A 23026-nucleotide genomic window follows, 5' to 3' on the forward strand; every position below is an offset into this window, starting at 1 on the left:
CTATCTCTTCAGGGAAGCCTATCCTGCCCTCAGATAATAATGGAATCTTCTACTCTTCTAACCAGTCCATCCCCTACAGTTACTACCTTTTGTACCACTAGCCCCTCCCTCCTAGATTGTAAGCTCCAAGGAGCAGGGTCCTCCTATCCCTCTTGTATTGAACTGTATTGTTGCTGTATTGTCTCCTGTTATATTGTAAAGCGCTGAGCAAACTGTTGGCGCTATATATATCCTGTATAATAATAATAATTGTGGGTCAGTTTAGTACTCACAGAGTTTGTCTCAAACCATTTCTGGGTGCTTTTTGATGTGTGCTTTGGGTCATTGTCCTGCTGTAAGACACATGTCCTCTGACAGAGACCTCATTTCTAACACTGGGTAAGAAAAGATCAGCACGACTGCCATTGCACTAAAATCATCCTGTTTATTGATGCGACCACAAAAGATTACATCACAAATACAATAGGTTGACACGTTTCAGCTAAAAAGCCTTAGTCGTAACCTATAATGTACCATGGAACATAAAAAATGAAAACTATATATATATATATATATATATATATATATATATATATAGGGTGGTAGAGAGACAAGTTGAGCCCATCAATTAGTTGATCACCATAATGGCAAAATACTCAACAGGTGGAATGCATGGGAAACAGCCTGAATCAGAATCACCGCATGAACATCATTCAGAATAAACAAAAATAAAAACAAAAAACACACGCCAATAAAAGCTTGCAGAGGGTAGGAAAGAGAGCTAGATCGCCATACAGAAAATGCAAAAATTAGCAACAATATAGAAAAAATGTAAGAAACAGGAAGGAGAAAATCTGTTGTAAATGTAAGTCCAGATCCCATCTGACATTTAACCCCTGTGGTGATCTAGTCTGGATTTTAAAATCCACCACGCTTCCCTACTACAAATTCTCCTTCTCTCGGCAGAATTGACAGTCTGTCAATGCTATTGAAACAGAAATCTGAGAGATCACCTCCATGACAATCCCTAAAATGATGGGAAACATTGGGGATTGTCATGGAGGTGATCTCTCAGATTTCAGTTTCAATGGCATTGAGAGGGGGAGATACTGTGATTTCCAGCTTTCAGGGGGATCAGTTAAATATGATTATATATATATATATATATATATATATATATATATATATATTACAGTTGAGTTCAAAATAATAGCAGTGTGTTGAAAAAAGTGAATAAAGCTCAAAATCCTTCTAATAGCTTTTTTCTCCATACACACAAATGCATTGGGTACACCACATTCTATTCCAAATCAAAACATGAAGAAAAGTATATCAAATTTGTGTTGTTCCTCTAAAAAAAATTGAAGAAAAGTGAATATTAGACTGTTCAAAAAAATAGCAGTGTTTGTATTCTTCTTTACAAACTCAAACATTCACTATATAAACTGAAAAATGTTTGAAGATTTTACTTTCCTTTGAATCACTTAATATTTAGTTGTATAACCATTGTTTCTGAGAACTGCTGTACATATGTGTTTCATGGAGTCAACCAACTTCTGGCACCTGTGAACAGGTATTCCAGCCCAGGATGATTGGACTACATTGCACAGTTCTTCTCTATTTCTTGGTTTTGCCTCAAACTGCATTTTTGATGTCACCCCACAAGTTTTCTATTGGATTAAGATCCGGGGATTGGGCTGGCCACTCCATAACGTCAATCTTGTTGGTCTGGAACCAAGATGTTGCATGTTTACTGGTGTGTTTGAGGTTGTTGTCTTGTTGGAACACCCATTTCAAGGGCATTTCCTCTTCAGCATAAGGCAGCATGACCTCTTCAAGTATTCTGATATATTCAAAGTGATCCATGATCCCTGGTATGCGATAAATAGGCCCAACACCGTAGTATGAGAAACATCCCCATATCATGATGCTTGCGCAACCATGCTTCACTGTCTTCACGTTGTACTGTGGCTTGAATTCAGTGTTTGGGGGTTGTCTGAAAACTGTCTCCGGCCACTAGACCCAAAAAGAACAATCTTACTTTCATCAGTCCACAAAATGTTGCGCCATTTCTCTTTAGGCCAGTCAATGTGCTCTTTGGCAAATTGTAACCTTTTCAGCATGTCTTTTTTTCAATAGTGGGACTTTGCGGGGGCTTCTTGCAGATAGTTTGGCTTCACATAGGCGTCTTCTAATTGTAACAGTACTCACAGGTAACTTTAGACCTTCTTTGATCTTCCTGGAGCTGATTGTTGGCTGAGTCCCTGTCATTTTGGCTATTCTATCTATTCGAATGGTAGTTTTTCGCTTTCTTCCACGTCTTTCAGGTTTTGGTTGCCATTTTAAAGCATTTGCAATCATTTTAGCTGAGCAGCCTATCATTTTCTGCACTTCTTTATATGTTTTTCCCTCTCCAATCAACTTTTTAATCAAGGTACGCTGTTCTTCTGAACAATGTCTGGAATGATCCATTTTCCTCAGAATTTCAGAGAAAATGCACTGTAACCAGCATGTACAACATTTGCTGCCTTCCTTCCTTAAATAAGGGCAATAATTAGCACCTGTATTTCAAAGAATGAATGACCTCACTAATAGAACTCCACACTGCTATTATTGTGAACATGCCCCTTTCAATTAGTGATTCAATTACACAGAATCAGCAGCATGCATGTCATGACTGTTGGGTTTTTTGGATTTCTGTTACTCTACTACACCTGCTAGTAAATTATTTGCCATGTAGAAATATCATTTCTACCAAAAATAGTGAGTGTGTGTGTGTGTGTGTGTGTGTGTGTGTGTGTGTGTGTGTGTGTGTGTGTGTGTCATGTAATTGTGTAAAGATATCCACACCTGGAGTTCAACCTTTAAGCTTAGATCCAGTGTTGTACTAGGCCATGTGGCTAGATTCACCGCTCCAAGCTGGGTGTTAGGAAGTGTTGAGCAGATGTCAGGAACCTGCCTGAGATCTTCTTCTAATATCTGTGTACACTTTACAATGCATATAATTGTGTTAGTAATATAAGAGTGGCTATATACACTTACATTTTTCTAACAAGTTGTCAGTGCTTCTAACCAGTTCTTCTGCTATGGAGCAAAGTATAGCATGAGCATTGTTGTCACTGCTGGGAAAGGATCACAGCAGGTCCCAGTGCTCAATCAACAGGCAGATAACTCCCCACTTGTGAATTCTCAGTAAGAAATCTGCCCATCTGTAGCCTCTTTTAATTTATCCATAGACATAAATTGATGATTACTCGATCAGGCTATTTGTGGGCAGATTGGTAAAGATCTGGATGCCACTCATTGACTGTTATCGGGATAACAATAGATAGTGCATGTTAGAAAACCTGTATGGATTGCTATTTTTCTTTTCAGGAATAACACCATTGGCTGTGTCTTCCTGTGCTGATCTCCTCCTCTCTTCTCTTCCTTCACATATGATGTGATCATGTGATATTTGCAAAGCTGAACTGGCACATTTATAAAAACCCTCTGAGCACTTTTTAGATTGTCAGCACTGAAGGTGACCAAATCATGCCTTGATGCCAACCATCCTTTAATACCAATGGACAGCCTAGGTCAACTGGTCAAATATTGCAGATTGTGACCTTAAAAAAAATGACTCCAGGCTATTCTCTGTTCAGAATAGGAAGATTACCAAACATGTTGGTAAATACATTCGGAAGATGATAACCGTTATCTGTCTGTGTCAGCAATCATTTTCCAACTGTATTAACAGTCCCCAGAGACACCAGGATCAATACTCACTAGTTGTAGGGCCAAATTGGTTTTTAATCTTGTCACTTGGTGCTTAGGAAGTCGTATTAACCCATTTGTGACCAAACAGGATCCTTAAATACAAGTACAGAGGTGTGTTATGAAAGAGTGGCTTAGACTGAGAACTAACAATAGAGATGCATGTACACTCACCAATACAAATAGCCAAGAAAAGAGAGTGCCAATACTGTATGTTAAAGCAGAACTTAAGTATCTTTTTAATGCATACACCATGAAAATGCAAGTTAAAAATTAAGCATGCATACTTGTAAATATGTGCCTTATCAATATTTCTTATTACCAATATATTATCCATGTGCTACCTTGCCTAGTTTATGTCTCAGCATTATTGGGAGGAGGTGAAGGGGTGCTACCATCAGAGGAAAGTGATATAGTCATTACCACACAGGAAGTTCTCTGTAGGAACAATTTTTTATTCTTTGCCAGAAACAAGGTGTGTAATAGGGCAATATGGTCTCAACCCAATTTTTCCTCTCTTCTTGTTTTAAAAACTGCAGCTGTCAACAAATGACCCAGAGACACCAGAATCAATACTCACTAGTTGTAAGGCCAAATTGGTTCTTAATCTTGTCACTTGGTGCTCGGGAAATTGTATTAACACATTTATGGCCAAACAAAATCCTTGTGTACAATTACAGAGGTGTGTTATGAATGAACAATGAATGAACGGCATCATCCAAGAACTGCAAACAGAGATGTGTGTACACGGACCAATACAAATAAATAGGAAGAGATCACCAATACAGGAGACAGTTTCCTAAACCATGCAAAGGCATCAAGAACTGTTTGTGGTAATTAGATCATGTAGGAGACCCTTATAAACACTGGAGTGTATGAAAATGTTTCACATTGGGGGTAAAAGTCTGCCAAGTTGGCGGGGAGAATATCTTAATGGGTTCAGGAAAACATACCAAATGTTCTACCTGAAATTAAAGCTACCTAATTTAAAGCATTACCTGTCACATTCCATCTACCATTCCATTGCTCCACCATTCATTGCTTCATTTGCTTCTTCTGCTCCTATACTGGCGTCTTCACTACTGACATTTATTTATTTTTGTGATGTTAGCAGAGGGTTTCATAATATGCCAAAGCTGTTGAATTGTTTAAAGGTTCTTTGCTGAAGTTGTCTTTTTTAATAATTCTCCCCACCATACTGAGTGCTACCCATCTGGTATTATACTGATTCTGATCAATCCAGTGAGAGAAAAGGTTTAGTGAATGAGGATGTGTATGAAGAGACATATTCCCAGAATGCCCACAATGAACATAGTGTCTAATTTACAACACTGATAAACTATTATGAAATATTTTATTGATGGTTCTATGCATTTATACTTTTATACTACCCCAGGCAAAGTGACAGGTTCACTTGTTCGTTCCTCCTTATTGCTTATACCTGCTTGTACTCCCCTGATGTCTCAATTACCTGCCAGAGTCAAATAAGGTACGCAGTACTTCCAGGTATGGGAGAGCATGTGACTATCCACCCTTTCTCCCACAATGCAGTTTTGGGTGCCTAAGCAGCCAAGTGCAAGCAATAAACAGGCCTGAGTATTGTCACTTTGTGGAGGGGTGGTCGTTTGCTTTGAGTAACCTCATGGTTGAATGTGAAAAGTACAGGTATATTTTAGGCTGGCCTCCAGCTTTACCTTTAGTCTTGCACAGTTGTTCTAACAGTGTACATTTGAAAGAACAGCAAGTCAGATAGAATCCACCTAATTTCATGGCTGAAGACTATACTTCGTCATCTAAAACAATTCATCCCCAGCTTTATTTTCTCTTGCCAGCCCTTTTATTGACTAGATTTCAGTTCTTTCAGTTATAGAGGCTTTGGATAACATGTGGGCGTTGAGAAACATTGATCTTTAAAGCACCTGCCCAAAGGTACATACGATTATAGGTAGCTGCTGTTCTCAATGGTATGTAAACTCATACACCATATGATATAAACAAAAAAAGGGCTGCACTTACCCTTTAAGCATAAATCCCGACATACAGTGTACAATAATAGATCACACAAAATATTCAAATTAATCCAAAACCATATAAAAATATACTTATGAAGAAATGTGTGAAGACTGCTAAAGTGTTCTCACTTTTACTTCCCTTTCAATCAATAAATATAATAAAAATATGATATGCTTTCATATATCAATATATTACATGTTCAGCATGAACAAAATGTGCAAACAGTTTTTGTAAAGTGCAAAACAACACTAAGCCCTGGTTCAAACTGGGGTGACAGTTTCAAATCGCATGACAAGTTGTATGCTCTTGTCGGCAATGGAACCGTTCAAATTAGTGCTACTCTGACTTTGTGGTGCCACATCAATTTGAAAATAAGGTTCATGCACAATTGTTTGCAATTTTCAGATGCAACTTGCATAGACTTCTGTGCCTGTAGTCGCACTGATGTCATCCAAGTTTCACCCGAAATTGCACTGACATGTGGCCTTGAAATTGAGTGACTTCAAGTGCAGTCATACGATTTCAAAGTCGGATCCAGTGTGAACCAGGGATAATGTGCATTTCAAATCTTCAAAGTGCTTGCGTACAAAACTCATGTGTTGCAAATCTTTTATAGGAAAGTGACTGGTGCTCTGTGCAAAAAAAAAAACTCCATTTAATCAATCCACCAAGTTTTGCAATGGGGCGAGTCCCAAGAGCCTGCCGACTCATGCTTGCATTAGGGCTGAGGACACTTGAGAGGAGTATTGAGGCAGGGTGTAATGTTTTCAAGAAACTGTGCACAGCACACTGCCGGACCCTTCCAGCATCCATGAACTGCCTGTGCAGAGAAGCACAGAGACCCAATAATGACAAATAAAATCATGTATTAAATGAAGACAGGTTTTATCAGCATTCCTGTCAAGAACCTCCAGCCCTGATGTTAGCAGTGGGCTGGCTCTTGGAGGAATTATGCAAATATCCAAATGCGTTGATGGGTGGATGTTAGTTCGGATGAGTGGGAGTTTCTAGGCAGAGATTTGCATGCAGATCACCCTAGTTAATGCCCATATGTGAGAAGCTTAGAGAGGTCACTTTCAGTACAGGAGAGAAGCCTGCACAACTGTGCAAGACTAAAAGTAAGGTTGGAGTTCAATTTATGCCTAGCGATTGGGCGCTTGAGCATTGAACAGTGCATTGTGGGAAGCAGGGGGGCATGTCTCATGTTCCCCTATCCATGAAAGCACCAGATTTGGGAAGCTATAGTGGGGTGTCTGGAATGTAATTCCTTGTGGAGTTTGGTATTAAGCTTACCTGTTAGTTTGTCTATTCTAGGCCAAGCGTAAGTTCCTTGCTAGGAAATCAGCATTTATTTTCAAGGGCTTTACAGCTGCAGTCTGCTGTTTTTATGGTGTGCCTGTACTTTCTGGACAATTGACGACCTTGATCCAACACTGCAGTAGAAATATAATAGCTTAGTGTAACTATGAACTAATTACCTCAGTGGCTTTATTCACTCATGTCTAAATATCTGAGTAAAGCACAGGCTTTTCAGAAGCAAATAATATGTTAATATTTAATTATCTCTTATTTCTGCTTAGCATCTCTGTTTATTCAGTGGGAATTATTGTCCACAGTTCATTATATGCAGGCATTCATTGTGCTCTAAACAGATCCGTTCAGCTGGTTTTACCCAAGTCTTGAGGGATTACGTGGGTGAGAAAAATCAGCATTTCAGGAGCCATTGGGATGTCTGCGCTATTGTATGCACATTCTTTAGATCATAATGAAGCCTTAAAATGTGTGACTTAATAAGAATTTTACATTTAATTTTATTAACAATGGCAGATAAGGGAGCCAAGATATTTTGTTATTCTAGAAAAATGTTTTAGTACTGTATTAAATGGAATGATAATCCTAATGAGATGAGAATCCTAAAATTGAATTTGCTGTTTTTGCACTTCTGGGCTCTATACTAGTTTTGTTCGAATGTCCACCACAGCAGGGTGACCATCCTTCTTTTTCAGTCGGGCTTGAGACCATCCAAAGCAGAGTTTGCTTTGATTGAATCCAAATTGGGCAGGCACAATAATTCAACCTTGAGTTATTGGTGCAGGAGAAGAAGGTGGCATCCAACGCCAAAGTCCTCAACAGGATTGGCCAGGCAACAGTAGCATGGGGCTTGCTCAAATGGTGTCTCTGGAAGAAGGCTAACATATCCACCAAGACAAAAATTCACCCCTTCCAAACATTGATGCTGCCAATTCTCCTGTAAGGATCACAAAAATGGACTCTGCTCAAACTTTACATGAATAAGCTTGAAGTCTTCAATATGCAATGCCTTACACAGATTTTGGGTGTTTCTCTTCCTGATTGCCAGTGGAACAAGACAGTTTGAACAAATTGTGACCATCAACCTTCAGTTGAAGAACAAATTCAAATACAAAAACTCAGACTGCTAGGGTTGGGTCATATTTGCAGAATAAATAAAAGTCAGCTGCCATATAAAGTCCTTTGGCAAGAGTAACTACTTGAGGCTTTAATGAGCAGCACCAAAAAATGTAGCTCAAACAATTTGAGAAAGTTCTAAGTAACCAGTGACTAAAAAGAATATCGCCACCATTCACCAAGGATGCAAGTGTATTGAGAACAACACACGGAATTCAGCAGCACCTACAGCAGCATGTTGGTTGAGAAAACAACTTGCTCCCCATTAGGCTGCAAAGGAGTAAACAAGAAGAAATACTAGTTTTGAGGTATTAAAACTGAATGTATTCAGAGTTACTGTGAGTAACATAGTCCTGAAGTCAGCAAGTGTCAGCTTCAATCTAAGGCTTCTTCAGTAGCGATGTTACTTTTTATTAGATTGCTTTTAATGAAGAACTCTGCTGGACACTGTTTGTATCTAAAGTGTTTAATATGCATTGTTTAGAGCACGTAGTAGCCACTTGCAGCAACATACTGTACATCACTGATTACACATTAATATATAATGATCCATTGCCAAAAATACAGCTTTTAGAAGATGTGGCTACCACTTGATTAGCAATGCCACACTGTATTTATCTCAATTTGTTTTGTTTTTAATGGGTAGGCAATAAGGTACACCCATTGGTCAGTTTTGGCCAGTAATGGAATGGTCTAATATTGTGGATTTCTGAAATGATCTCTTTCAGTAAACAGTTCAACTGTCACTCTCTGCAACTATTTAATTACTTGGAAATTGCAACAGAGAGCAGTAACTGATAGCTGCCAATCTCATGTCAGGTTTCATTAGATCTTGTCTTTACAAATGTAGCACCCTCCTAGGTAGCTAGGGGAGCTAGTTTCTATTAGGCAGAGGCTGAGTAGCAGCTTGGTGCAACAGTCAGAGGGAGGTCAAATTTCATTCAGGGCTGAGAGGCTCTGCAGACCAGCCCCTCTGGAATTTCCCCCTGCTCTAGAGCTTTGGAGAGAGGTTTAGAGGCAATGGGCAGATCTAAAGGAGTGGCTGGTTTGTACTCTTAGGGAATCCTGGTCAATCCCCAACAGGAGGTTTTTTAATGGGCCAGGACAACTTTTAAGAGTAGCAGCAGCAGGAGATTTGGAGGAGAGTTCAGAAGAGAGAGAGAGAAGGATGTGAGGCTGAAGGCAGGAGCCTGTGAGGGGCCCAGATGGAAGAGGGGATCACCTGCAGATGGAGGACCTTCTAAGACTGAAAACTTGGGACTTCACTGCCCCCCTGAGAGAGGATGGCAGGGAAGGAGCGGCCCAGCTAGAATGCCTGGTAGCAGCCACCAACCCTCCGGCAGCACAAGAGAGGGATCAAGTGAGTAAACCTGCACCCCCTGGGCCAGTAAGTGAAAAGAAGCACTTTAGTGGGGAACTGGATTTGATATCTTACCTGGGACTGTTTACACTGCAGTGGCAGGCACTGGATCCCCTGCCCAGAGATTCACCCAGTCAGGGGCAGACTGACCATTTGCAAACTCGGGCACTGCCCAAGGGCTCGGGGTCAGTAGGGGGCCCGAAGAGATGCCCCTGGTACCTTTTTCATAGGCTTTTTTGAGTTTGGGCAAGGACACAGGCGCCCCATGATCCCCCTATTGCATGGGGGCCCCATGAGTTGTCAGTCTGCCCTGCGCCCAGTACAGCTGGATGAGGAGAGGAGTCATCTGGGGTCTGGGGTGGTACTACAAGAGATGCTGGCTAGCTCTCCAGAAGATAAACTTTGCTGTAAAGACTTGTACATAGTTGCTAAGGAGTTTGTCCTCAGTTGCCATTCCTTTGAGCATCCTATACACCTCTTACCCCATCCAAGTTCTAACCCCCTAATACAACTTCAAAACAAAGCTCAAGGACTGGTTACTGCCTCGTACTGCAAGTCTGAGTGAAGGAAATACATGGTGCCTGGCTGTGCAGGTCTATAGGGGGACCCAAATCTCTTGTAACTTCTAAGGGGGTAATGCTACATATAGTTTAAGGAGTATATTTAAGTTCAAAATTCAGCAGCAATTTTGCCAGTGCATATTTGTCAATTCACTCTTTTGATATTTGATCATATGCTTATATTCACTCTTTTTTATCATAGGGTGAATGTGTGTCAGCCAAATGTTACAGCCAGTGAACAGCTAATGAATATCACTATTACAGAAAGCTGTAAAAAGAGCATGCCATCTTACATCCTCATAACAATAGGGTAAAGAGTATGCAGCCTCCTGCCATGTTGATGCCAGCCTTCATGCCCTTCAGGCATGCATATAAAGGGTTGCCCAAAACAGGGCTACCCTTCCCAGTGCACAAATCCCTGATGCTGACAAGTACCCTTAGTGTCCAGAAGAGGATGTTGTCAAGAGGGAGCTTTATGTGCCAACTACCACCAGTGATGAACAAGTAGACCCCTCCCTGGGAATCCCTAACCAAATCACTGTGCAATGTGGATCAGTAAGAATAAAACATTACACGCACACAATAGTTTTACTGTTGTAAACTTTTCCAATACTTGCATTACATAGGTCTCCACCAGTGCAGGAATCCAAAAAAGAGGTGCAGAGTTCCATTTTACTTCTCATGTTTTCAAAGAACCCAGTATCTGTATTTTGAGTGGGATATCCCCAATTTTGGGAAAGTCCTTTAATACTGCCCCCAGAACTGAAAGTCATGCTAGCTGGTATCATCATGCCAGGGAACTGCATATTTACTGCACCTTTGCCATGAGTATACCAGCTGGCATGCCCAGTGTGGTGGTTATTCCTGTAATTTCTTTTATTAAGCAAAAAAGTAAATTAGGCCTAGAAGTGCTTAAAATGTTGTTAAACACAAGTTTGGCACTCTCTATAGCACTGGTGCCCAACCTGCAGTTCACATGTTTTGTGCAGCCCTCAGGACCTCTGCATACATTAATTTGTGGTAATATTTGTTAATTAATCTACTGCCCTGTTATAGCAGTGATTGATAAGTCTCAAGTAATATATCTCCAGTCTATGTCTGTTTCCTGAAGCATGTCCCCAGTTGCCAACAACTCCTATAGCATGTTCACAGTCTGTGACAGTCTCTTGCAACATGCCCTTAGTCTCTGACCACCTCCTGTACCAAGTGTGCAGTCTCTGACCATCTCCTGTACCATGTCCCCAATTTCTGACCATCTCTTTATCATGTCTGTAGTCTTTGACCATCTCTTGTATCATGCCCATAGTCTTATACTGTATCTTGTTGTGTGTTTGCTGTCTCTGATAATGAGTATTAACCAAACTTTATGTGCAGACCTTTGGTGATGTTAAGGACCACACTTGAGACCCCCCATATCAAGAAAGTTGAACACCACTGCTCTGTAGGCAATAACTGAATTTCCATAATACAATGGTTCCACATCTGTTGAACATTAGTTTCAAATGTGTGAAGTGAATATCAGGTGAATGTGCAAGGAAGGTAATATTCACCCTTTTATCGCTAAAATGGATGTTACAGTAAGCACCTTTTCTTGTGCAAAAACAGGTGAATGAATGTCAAGCAATCTTGGCTAAATGTACATGGAAATGTGCTATATGCACAGGGTGAATGTTATCTAGTGAATTTTGAGTAAATGTTGGCTGAACATACAGCAAATGTTCCAGAATACTTATAAAATAGTAACTTCAAGTAAGTTCATGATGATTTTGATGCCAAGATGAATGCGGCTATAAAATGTGTAATAAAAAAAGACAATTTATAAACTAAATACCATCATTACAAGTACTACTGTAACTACAACACACAATACAATATTTTTGGCAATAGCAGTCCTTTAATGTCCATCTGAATTTAACGGTTGCAGTTTCCATTCATTGTGGTGGTACAATTGTGTTATTGTCATGTCACATGTATAATGGATTGCCTTTGTAGCCAACTGGCAGAGAGATTATGTCCAGTAATGAGCTCCTGTATTTCTCTTTTTTCTAGGACAGTTTTCCAGCCCGTTTCGGAGGCGTTCATTTTGTCAATCAGCCGTGGTACATCCATGCTTTGTATACAATAATTAAGCCGTTTCTTAAAGACAAGACCCGGAAAAGGGTAAGGCTTGTGAACACATGTAAGGCTGGCTTCCTGGCTTGCCTCTAAATCCCTACAGACTCTAGTTAACCTGATTTTCCTGGTGACCTCTGAGATGAAGTCATGTGACATACCGTGGTCACAGCTGTAGGCTGCAGATTGTCTGCGCCTGATCAATAAAACTGTGACAATGGATTATATTCAGTGGGAGTCACTCTGCTATGGGTATCTTTGATCTTCAGAGAGAACAGGAATGAACCAGTTGGAATCTCATTTCTTATATGATAAAGGGAAAATATATTAAACCTCCTGACAGAGCCAAGAATCTGTAATTACATGCAATGGAGGGAAGGTTTGGCTGCTGTGAATAATCAAGTATATCTGTTTACAGCACAAGGTGTTCCATTTCATAATTTCATTATCTTCCTCTACCTGGATCTATTGAGCCCAGAGCTTTTCTTTTCAATGTGCTAACGCTCAGATGCACATTCTTTTCTTATCATGAGAATGGAACAATTTTTCTTTAAAATCATTTAATTGTTCTCATAGCTTCAACTCCATTGCTTGATACATGAAAAGGTGTTAACTGTTTGATGGCGATATAAAATAGCTGCTAGTAAGAATTAAACATGCTAGTGAATCTATAAACAATAATACATTTATATATAGGTGAACTACAAGTGTCTGGCCATATATTTAAATGCACCACATCCCTGTACTATATAGTATACTAACATAGAGGAGAAATGAAATAGGACTTTTCATGTTCCAATCATACAATTATCAATGACGAACTTTAAAGTGGTTGTAAACCTCAGACATGACATATGAACAAAGCATATCCCTCTATAGTGTGTTCTTGTCTCATCAAGAACACTAAGTATAATTTATTTCTGCTGTCTAGTTCCTCTATCTGACAAGTTTTCCTGACATCAAGAGAAAAATTGTAGCAGGGGAGGGGCCTTTAGCAGATTGATAGCCTCGGTTCTATTCCTGTGAGCTATGTGAAGGCGGGGGGGAGGTGTGTCCCTCCTCCAATCAGCTTTCAGAGTTCTCCTCACTGAGCTCTGCAGGGTGCAAATTCAGCTCTCCTCCACCTGTTTTTTAACAGGCTTTATAAATTCTGAACTTTGAACACATGTACAAATGAAAAGACTGCAGATAGACAGGTACAATTTATGTAAGAGGCTTTGTTTAATCTCTGTGTATCATCTAAGGCCAGTCCCTTTGCTGGGTAAATTTAAGGGTTTATAATTACTTTAAATAACGTTTGCTTCAAAATTTTATTGTACCAAAACGTTTTGTGCATAATAAAAAAATGTTTAAGATGTGTTACCATGAACCAGGGTATCAACCCTAGGATAACAGTGAGTTTTTCACATGGTATATCATTACATTGTACCACAGACACAGCCCATACAATATCCCAGATTGCCAGTATACAGATATTTTGGTCAGCTAATGACACATTTTACTACTTTATATGAAATATTATTCTAACCAAGGAATATAGTAGTATAACTCTTGGATGCCTTTTACAGGTTAACAACTGCTTCATCACAAAACTGTGGAACTTTAAAAATGTATATAGGGTTCGTACATGCAGATGTGTATTCCAATGATACAAGAAACCTCAGTCCCAAGACCCAGGACCCACTCAAAGAGAGGGTGCAACATGGGATAAAACACCCTTTAGCATCAAGGAAAGCAAGAGTGATGGAGAAAACAATATGGGGCACCCTTAGGACTTGTCATCAAGGGTGTGGGGCACCCTTAGGAATTGTTATCAAGGGTGTGGGGCACCCTTAGGATGGCAGTCATCTATGGCCATCAGGTGTCCTCATACCACCTCACCCCCTTGATGCAAGGGTATAGGGAACTTAGTTACTGATAACTGTATAAGTGGCACCTCTTGTTGGTAACAAATCTCCTCTGTTGGTAATAAATCTATATACCATTAATAACAAAACTATAACAAATGGGTGCAGGTACATTTTTAATGTATGGAGCTGTACTGTCAGCCCATTTAAAATATACCTCAATGCAGAAACACAACAGATAGTGTAAATGGACTGTAATATTTTCTGTTACACCATTAAAGCTAAATTCCAGGCAAACAGCTAACAGCACAGATGACATACAGTGCTATGAAAAAGTATTTGCCCCTTCCTGATTTTTTTTTTTTGCATATTTATCACACTTAAATGATTCAGATCATAAAATAAATGTTAATATTACATAAGAATAACCCAAGTAAATACAAAATGCAGTTTTTAAATGATGATTTCATTTATTAAGGGAAAAAAGCTGTCCAAACCTTCCTGGCCCTATGTGAAAAAGTAATTGCCCCTAAACCTAATAACTGGTTGTGGCACCCTTGTTGGCAACAACTGCAATCAAGTGTTTGCAATAACTGGCAATGAGTCTTTCACATCATTGTGGAGGAATTTTGGCCCACTCTTCTTTGCAGGATTGTTTTAACTTACAGTGGAGGGTTTTCAAGCATGAACAGCCTGTTTAAGGTCATGTCATAGAATCTAAATCAGATTTAAGTCCAGACTTTGACTAGGCCACTCCAAAACCTTAATTTTAAAATCAGGATTTTCTGGTAGAGCGCAGAATTCATGTTTTCATTATTTATGGCAAGTCGCCTGGGTCCTGAAGCTGAAAAGCAGCCCCAGACCACCACACTACCACCACCATGTTTGACTGTTGGTATGATGTTCTTTTTATGAAATGCTGTGTTAGTTTTACTACAGATGTAGTTCTTCCAAAACTTCCAAAAAGTTCAACTTTTGTCTCATCAGCCCACAGAATATTTGGCCAATAATCTTGGGGATAATCAAGACTGTTTTGTCAAATGGGAGACAAACCTCTGTGTTCTTTTTAATCAGCAGTGGCTTTTGTCTTGGAACTCTCCCATGGATGCCATTTTTGCCAAGTCTTTTTCTCATTCTTGAATCATGAACATTGACCTTAACTGAAGCAACTGAGGCCTGCAGTTCTTTAGATGTTTACTGGGTTTTTTTATTACCTCCTGGATAAGTTGTCTTTGTGCTCTTGGAGTAATTATGGTAGGCTGGCCACTCCTAGGAAGGTTGACCACTGTCCCAACTTTTCTCCATTTGTGGATAATGGCTCTCACCGAGGTTTGCTGGAGTCCCAAAGCCTTAGAAATGGCTCTGTAATCCTTTCCAGACTGATATATGTCAATTACTTTGTTTCTCATCTGTTCTTGAAATTCTTTAGATCGCAACATGATGTGTTGCTTTTTTAGATCTTCGAGTGCTTCACTTTGTCAGACAGATTCTTTTGAAGTGATTTCTTGATTCAACAGGTCTGTTAGTAATCAAGCCTGGGTGTGGCAAGTGCAATTTAATTCAGCTTTCCAAAAAATGTGGCTAAGCACAGTTCTATCACGATTTAGTAAGGAAGGGGGGGGCAATTATTTTTTTACATAGGGCCAGGCAGGTTTGGACAGTTTTTTTTTCCCTTACACTAATAACACTGTTCAACAGGTAAAAAGTTTTGGGCATAAAATTAGCTAATCTTACATAATTTTGGGGTGCTGAAAACGAAAATGACCCTAAAAAATGTTGATTGGCTCTAGTTTCCATGATATATTCACCCATCTAATGACGTAAGCCATTCAAAATTATGATGCAACTTCAGCTGCATATTGCAGAATTGATACTGGTGACCAATAGAAAATTGCATGTATACTGAGATGATGCAATATTAGCCTTTAATTGCATCACTTCACTGCATAAAAGCTGCAGTATCTATAGCTGATTGTAGTTCGACAGCGTCTTTACATTTCGTTTTATGCTTATATAGGCTACTCAGTAATGCCTCGAACTTGTGTGAATAAAGCAGATAATTTCTGCTATATCTGCGGTGAAATAACTTTTATCTCACAAAAAAGGAGGATAACAGGAATGATTAAGAGCCTACAACTTGTATTTTGGCTGCAAGATAGGAGACACATTACACATCAAGTTGGGATTAATGAAAAACTTTGTTAAGGCAATGGACAAGAATAAAGCAGGTTTCAAGTACCTGATTAGCAAATTTCCAGCACTTAGTGCTGCAAAAATAAATGAAGGAGTCTTTGTTGGGCCACAGATTCATAAACTTATTCATGATGATGAGTTTCTTTCTCTGTTGCGTGGAAAGGAAAAGGCTGCCTGGACAGCATTTGTATCAGTGACATCAAATTTTCTTGGAAACAATAAAACACCAGACTACAAGAAAGTGGTAGAAAAACTCATCCAGACTTACAGAAATCTGGGTTGCAACATGTCTCTAAAAATTCATTTTCTACATTCGCATCTGGATTTTTTCCCACCAAACTGTGGAGCAGTGAGTGATGAACACGGAGAGCGCTTCCATCAAGACATTGCAGCTATGGAAAGAAGATATCAAGGTAAATGGAGCCCATCAATGCTTGCTGACTATTGCTGGACAGTTGTAAGAGAGAGCCCTTTCCTCGAATACAAGAGAAAAGCCAAGAGAAGCAAAACCGACACAAACTGAAGACAAAACTAGTGAGAATCCTAAGTATTAAAATGATTCAACTTAGCTTATAGCTATAATTTTTCTTGGTAATCCTAGGCAATATATTATGCCATTTAGGCTTTGTTATGTAGTCAATATCACTTGCTTTATATTTGTGGAAAGACATCTATCTATATAATTATTGTGCATTATGTAGTCATTACGCCTATAGTAGGAAACTTTCCGTTTACAGAAAAACTAGAGCCAATTGACAAATTTCATTGTTATATTTGAACTTAGAATGTGAAATTCATTAAGAAATGGATCCTTTTGTTTCCAAAACTGGCAAAAAATAAAAATTTGTTGAACAGTGTAATTGAAACCATCATTTAAAAACTGCATTTTGTATTTACCCGGGTTATCTTTGTGTAATATTACAATTTTTTTTGATCATCTGAATCATTGAAGTGTGACAAATCCACAAAAAAAAAAATCAGGAAGGGGCAAATACTTTTTAACAGCACTGTACATATAAGGAAACTGTTTACCTGCTAAAGGATTTGTATTTCTGTCTATCCAGTTCTGAGATTTACGCATCTCTACCACCCAGCACAACCCTGTCTGGCAGGCCAGGAGACTTGATTTTCTACGCTGCAGTTCAGTAACACTTAAAGGGCTTGTCTGTCCCTCAGCCTGTGGATGGAAAGTAAAAGGCTAATGAGCTCATCTTTCTGTCACTCTGCACTCTCCTTCTATCAGCATGCTCCTTGCACTTAGTATTATTCTGATTACTGTTAAAAATACATTTAGGTATGTAATAATGAATACAGAACTGCACTAATTTGTGTCTTTTAAATCTGCATGGAGTTCACCCTTAAATTGCAGCAATGTGTTATTATGGGAAAAAGATTGTTCATTTGCAACTTGTTCATAGCAGCTCACAAAAAGTAACATGGTACAAAGAGAGTGTGATTGAGCTACTAAAAATCACCTGTGTACCAATAGCCTTGCAAGTGTTGAACAATCCTCCAGGCATTTTTTTCTTCTATTGATATGAAAATATTTATTTTCCTGTTCATCTTAAAGTGATTGTAAAGGGTCTTTTTTTAATAATAAACATATTATTACTTACAGTATATACAATGGTTTTGCACAGAGCAGCCCTGATCATTCTCTTCTGGGGCTCCTCCTTGCCGAGTACCCCCCTAGCAAGCTACTTGCTAGAGGAGCACTTTTGCAGGCTTGATCCCAAGCCTCACCGTATGCGTCTAACCCTGCCCCCTTGTCACTGGATTTGATTGACAGCACCAACAGCCAATGGCTCCCACTGCTCTCACTGAGTTTAGTGGAGAGAGAGAGCATCTCTAGTGCACAGCACTGGATCAAGATCAGGCTCAGGTAAGTATTTTGGAGGGGGGGGGGGGGCTGGCTGGCTGAACCTATAAGGGTTTTACCTTAATGCAGAGAATGCATGAAGGTACAAAAACCTTTACAACCACTTAGGCTCCATGCACACTGGCTTAAAAAAATGCAGCTCCTAGAGGAGTTTAGCGGTTTGCCTGTTTATTCGACTAATGTTATCCTCTGTGTCTATGCACATTAGGAAGTCTAGAGGCAATTTTTGTTAAGCTCAGTATTTAGAGGCAGAAAAAAACCCTTCTCTTTTGCATTTTTGAGAGTATTTTCCTGGCAGAAAAAATGGTAACCGCTAGTAAAATAAACACTCAAAATTAGCGTTTTTTTGTGCCAAGAGCATTGGAGTTATCTTTTAATCCAGTGTGCATGCAGCCTAAGTGGTTGTAAAGGTTTTTTTTACCTTTATGCATTCTCTCTAAATCAAACTGAGTAAACGGCAACCAATCAGAAATTACTTTTTTTATGAAAAATCCAGCTGGTAAAGGATGGTTTTTGACTTGCAGAACTGAAGTTATTAATAACAAAAAATGCTAGGGGTAGATTTTTTTTGGCAATAGTGAAATGCAAAGTCTCTTTTGCAAAAAAACAAAAAAAACAACTTCTTTCCCAGATTTCCAGCAAATTTTCATCTTATGTACACTGCCTGTGGTACATATGCAATGTAGCGTACACTGTCATCTCATTCCTGGCATCTGAAGAACTAATGCTGGCAATGGAATTGCAGTAGTGGGACAATGTAAACACAGCATGCATGTGTAGGAGTTACATAAACCTACAGGGAACCCGAAGAAGACCAATAGAATGTCAGCAGTCATGAGCGAAGCAATGAAGGGGAGCATGGATGTCACATCGCTGCAGGAGGTCAACCTAAAGGGTAGGTGTGCACATACAAGTATTGTGTGCTATATGAGTAAAACCCACCCATCCTCCCATCTTTCATTTTAAAAAGATTTTTTTTCAATATTAAATATGATAATGTGTGTTCGAAAACATCCTACACTATCCATAATAGTATTTTTTATATATTTTTTTATTTCTCACAGATTTTTCTTCATGGGAACAATCTGAACAGTCTGCACCAGCTAATCCACCCAGAATGTTTGCCATCTGAATTTGGCGGAACCCTTCCGCCTTATGACATGGGCACCTGGGCTAGGACATTGCTTGGTCCTGATTACAACGATGACAATGAGTACACTCACACATCCTACAACGCTATGCACGTGAAGTATGCACCTACCAATTTAGAAACAGAGTGTTCTCCAAAATTCATGAAAAGGTACTCATTTCTTATCTAGCTATCGAGTAACTACTTTGCCAAAACTGACTCTTAAGCTGGCCATATACTGGACAATTTTTTTATACGAAAAATCAGTACATCCAATAATGCCATCAGAGCAGTAGCAAATGTTGTTCAACACCACTCCCAAGTTTTTTTTTGTGTGTCATTCAATTTTGGAATGAATGGAATTTACTAAACAAAAATTGCATTTACTGTCAGAATTTTGTTCGCTTGAGAAAAAGTTTCTATCCTTCGCCTTCAACTTTTTTCATCACTATGATAAAAAATTATTGTCGCTTTGACCCCATTAACTTTTATAAAAATCAAAAACAACCTTTCCGAAAACAAACATTTTCTAATGAAATTTTACTGGTGTACGGCCAGCTTAAATCCCCAGTCATTTACATAATTACATTATTGTTTTTGCTAATGGTTTTCCGCTTAAGTATTTGCCTCATGCGTTCTTAATTTATGCTCAAGTTATCATTCATTTTTTATAAAGCAACACTAGATACAATGAAATGAGTGAAAGCATTGTAACAGGAACATTTTTTATGCTGGTGTTTTTTGTGCATGTACTTTGTAAGACAAAAATCTAGGGTTAATTGATAACATCATACAACAAAAGGAAAATTGAAAGACAGATACTTACCGTAATATTCCTTTCCTGATGAGCTTCATGTCAGTACAGCTGGTATGGGACCTTCCCCGAAATGCTTCCAGGGCCTAATGTATAAATTTGAGCCCACCTGCAGCCTCAGCGCTCCATAACTAGTCCTACCAAGCTGGGTTGGAATTGCACTGAAATGAAGCTTGTCGGGAAAGGAAAATTACAGTAAGTATCTGTCATTCAATTCTCTGTTTTCCCTGAAGCCTCCATGTCAGCACAGCTGGGAACTAGCTAGCCACACAGGGGAGGGATAATGCTACACACTCTTCAATTCTGGCTAAAAGCAGAAGCCAGGATGCCTCTGACAAACTCAACTGTCATTAAGGCTACTTCAATACAGTAATGAGCTATGGCATATATATTGACGCCCATGTAACTGCCTTACAGATCATCTCTGAGAACAATCAGTCTGCTGCCGCTCACAAGGTCAAGACCCTTCTAGGGGAAAGGGTTGTGATCCCCCTTGCACAGCCAACCCTTTCAGCTTTAGGACCAAGGAGATGAGCTTCACCAACGAAGAAGCAATAATCTTGTTGGAAGCCATGAAATCAATACCCTTCTCTACCTGTAATGACAAAAACTTTGACTTTCTGATACCAGATATCACCTTGATGTAACATTTTAAAGCTTGGCCCACATCTGATGGGCTAACGCCTTGGGTACTCCCAAAGAGAGACATAGGAAGGACAACCTCTTGTGTGATATGGACTCTGAAGGCCACTTAGGCACGATTTTGAACATCAGCATGAGTACCACCCTTGTCAAACAATAAAAGAGAAAATTTCCTAGCTCAACTTACCAACCAGCTTGCAAACAAACCGAATTAGCCTGTCCAACAGTATGCGTTAAAAACAGGGGTTTATTTAGCACATATTTGCAAACACATGCATAAGATGCAGAGCCTCTTCACAGCACCCCGATATTCTGCAGATCCTAACTCTACAAATTTTGAGAGCCCTCATAGTACATGCACATATTTTTAATGGATAGACTTAGGGCAGGTGAACCTGAGGGGGCCCACCCCTCCTTAAAGGTACAAGAGTGTACTGGACACCCAGCAAATAGCACAATGGCAGCCAAGGTGTCCAATGCACCCCACCGAGTACCTCCCTGCCTGGGATAAATGTGAGAAAGGGTTCTTTAAACCCGAAGGCCGCTAATACCGACACTCTTCTGGTTAATGTAATTGCCACCAGGAAAGCAGTTTTCAGTGAGAGGTACTACAGGGGGCCACTTCAATTGAAGGCATCTGATGAAAAAAGGTCTAACACCAAGGGGGGATTCCACTTCTGGAACAACAATCCCCTAGGGATGTTTCAAACACTTTGCAGCTTGAAGAAAAGTATAATTAAGTGTTGGATGCCCACTGTATGCCGGTGAAGACAGAAATAGCCTGAAATGTGGGCTATAGCATACTTATGCATAGACCTAAATGAAGCCCCACCTGCAGTAACTTCAAAACGTGATAGACTTGTGAAGAGACCAGTGTAAAATCTTGATCAGCAGCACTCTTGTGAATTTATGCCATATTCTACTACAGGCATTGTTAATGCTGTCCTTACTTGCTTTCATGGGAGTGTTCCCAACCTTTACAGAGCACCGGAGACCTATTAGCCACTCCTCACAATACCCAGGCCATCAGCTTGAGCCTGTTGGGTGCGGACGAATGGGACATTGGAGAAGATTTGATCTTACCAGCAGAGGGAGTGGATCCTTAACACTCTTCATAAGGAGCAGAGAATACCAAGGCCCCTTCAGACAATCTGGGATCACCATCAGAACTGCCACCTTTCCCAGCCACAGCCCCAGCAGGAAGCTTAGAATCAGAGAGCATCAGAAAGGCATAAGCTGTCTTGGACATCCACTCTGCAATCAGCATCTTCACCCTGATTGCCTCTGGACTCTACCAAGGTCCGTTAGTTCTCGAAAGACTTGTGATAGTTTGGACCAATCATTATTTTCTTGGACAAATAGTTCGCTTCAAGATTCTTATGACCAGGCACATAGGCCACAGATAGCTACAGAGGATTGACTTGGGCCAACTCTAGAATCGGAGAAAACTCCTTCAGGAGAGAGAGACTGAGTGTTCCCTTGTTTCCGAATGTAGGACACAGTCGTTGTGCTGACTTCTCCAGGACAGATCCACCCCGGATGAGGTGACTGACTGCTAGGAGAGTCTGAAATGCCTCACTCAACTCCAGAATGTTGGACACCATCTTGAACCCTTGAAAAGGCTCTTGGCCCTGAGCCCATTGCTCCTGAAATAGGGCTCCCCAACTACTTTGCTGGTGTCTGACTGCACCACCAGACACTAGGTCGTTAGAAGGAAATGACATAGAAGAGTCTGCTTCTCCAACCACAAGTTTAGGGGTATCATACAGAGCGTAATCCATATCTTCTGACCTAGGCTCTCTGACCTCCACTGGTCCAGAAACCCGAATTGAAAGAGAACAAGAGTTCAACTGAGCCTACCTGACCTGCTGGAGTGAGGCAATTTCTGCTACCAGTATGAGACGTGAAGGAAGAAATATTTCCCAAACACTGCAGTGACTTAGTGCGTCCATAAAGGCCACAGCAACTTCTAATGGTAAGGTCATGTATCTAGCCGATCCCATAAGGGACACATTGACAAAAGAGGTGATTTCAACACATCCCTGTTTAAAAGGCAATTTTGACATCAATTCTTGTAGAACGAGCACTAAATTCAGTCACTATAAGGTAATTGTCCAGCTGTCCTCTGGAGGTATTTGAAATACTTCCACAGCATTGCTTCTCTTTTAAAGGCATATCACCAACTGTACAAAAGAAGAAATCAAAAATCTGAACAAAGGTTGTCCTCATCTTCTTCTTCAGAAGAGACTGCAGAGGATTGATTGGCTTGAGAAGGCTCAGAGAAAAGTTTTAATGATCCTGAAAGGAAGGCTGGA

The 23026-nt window shown here is 39.9% G+C and overlaps 1 protein-coding gene across 2 annotated transcripts in view; it reads left to right on the top strand.

Annotated features, from left to right (window-relative positions):
* The window catches only part of CLVS1 (clavesin 1), a 154452-nt gene that overhangs the window by 109027 nt on the left and 22399 nt on the right, over positions 1-23026 (top strand). For both annotated transcript variants that reach the window (XM_089685316.1, XM_089685315.1), the window contains 2 exons: positions 12145-12255; positions 19191-19426. In XM_089685316.1, the coding sequence (XP_089541442.1) occupies positions 12145-12255; positions 19191-19426 (347 nt within the window). The remainder of the gene's footprint in view (positions 1-12144; positions 12256-19190; positions 19427-23026) is intronic.

The sequence above is a fragment of the Staurois parvus genome, unplaced genomic scaffold (assembly GCF_062004578.1).
Source record: "Staurois parvus isolate SC_StPar_1 unplaced genomic scaffold, SC_StPar_1.0 ptg000371l, whole genome shotgun sequence".
NCBI classification, from domain to species: domain Eukaryota; kingdom Metazoa; phylum Chordata; class Amphibia; order Anura; family Ranidae; genus Staurois; species Staurois parvus.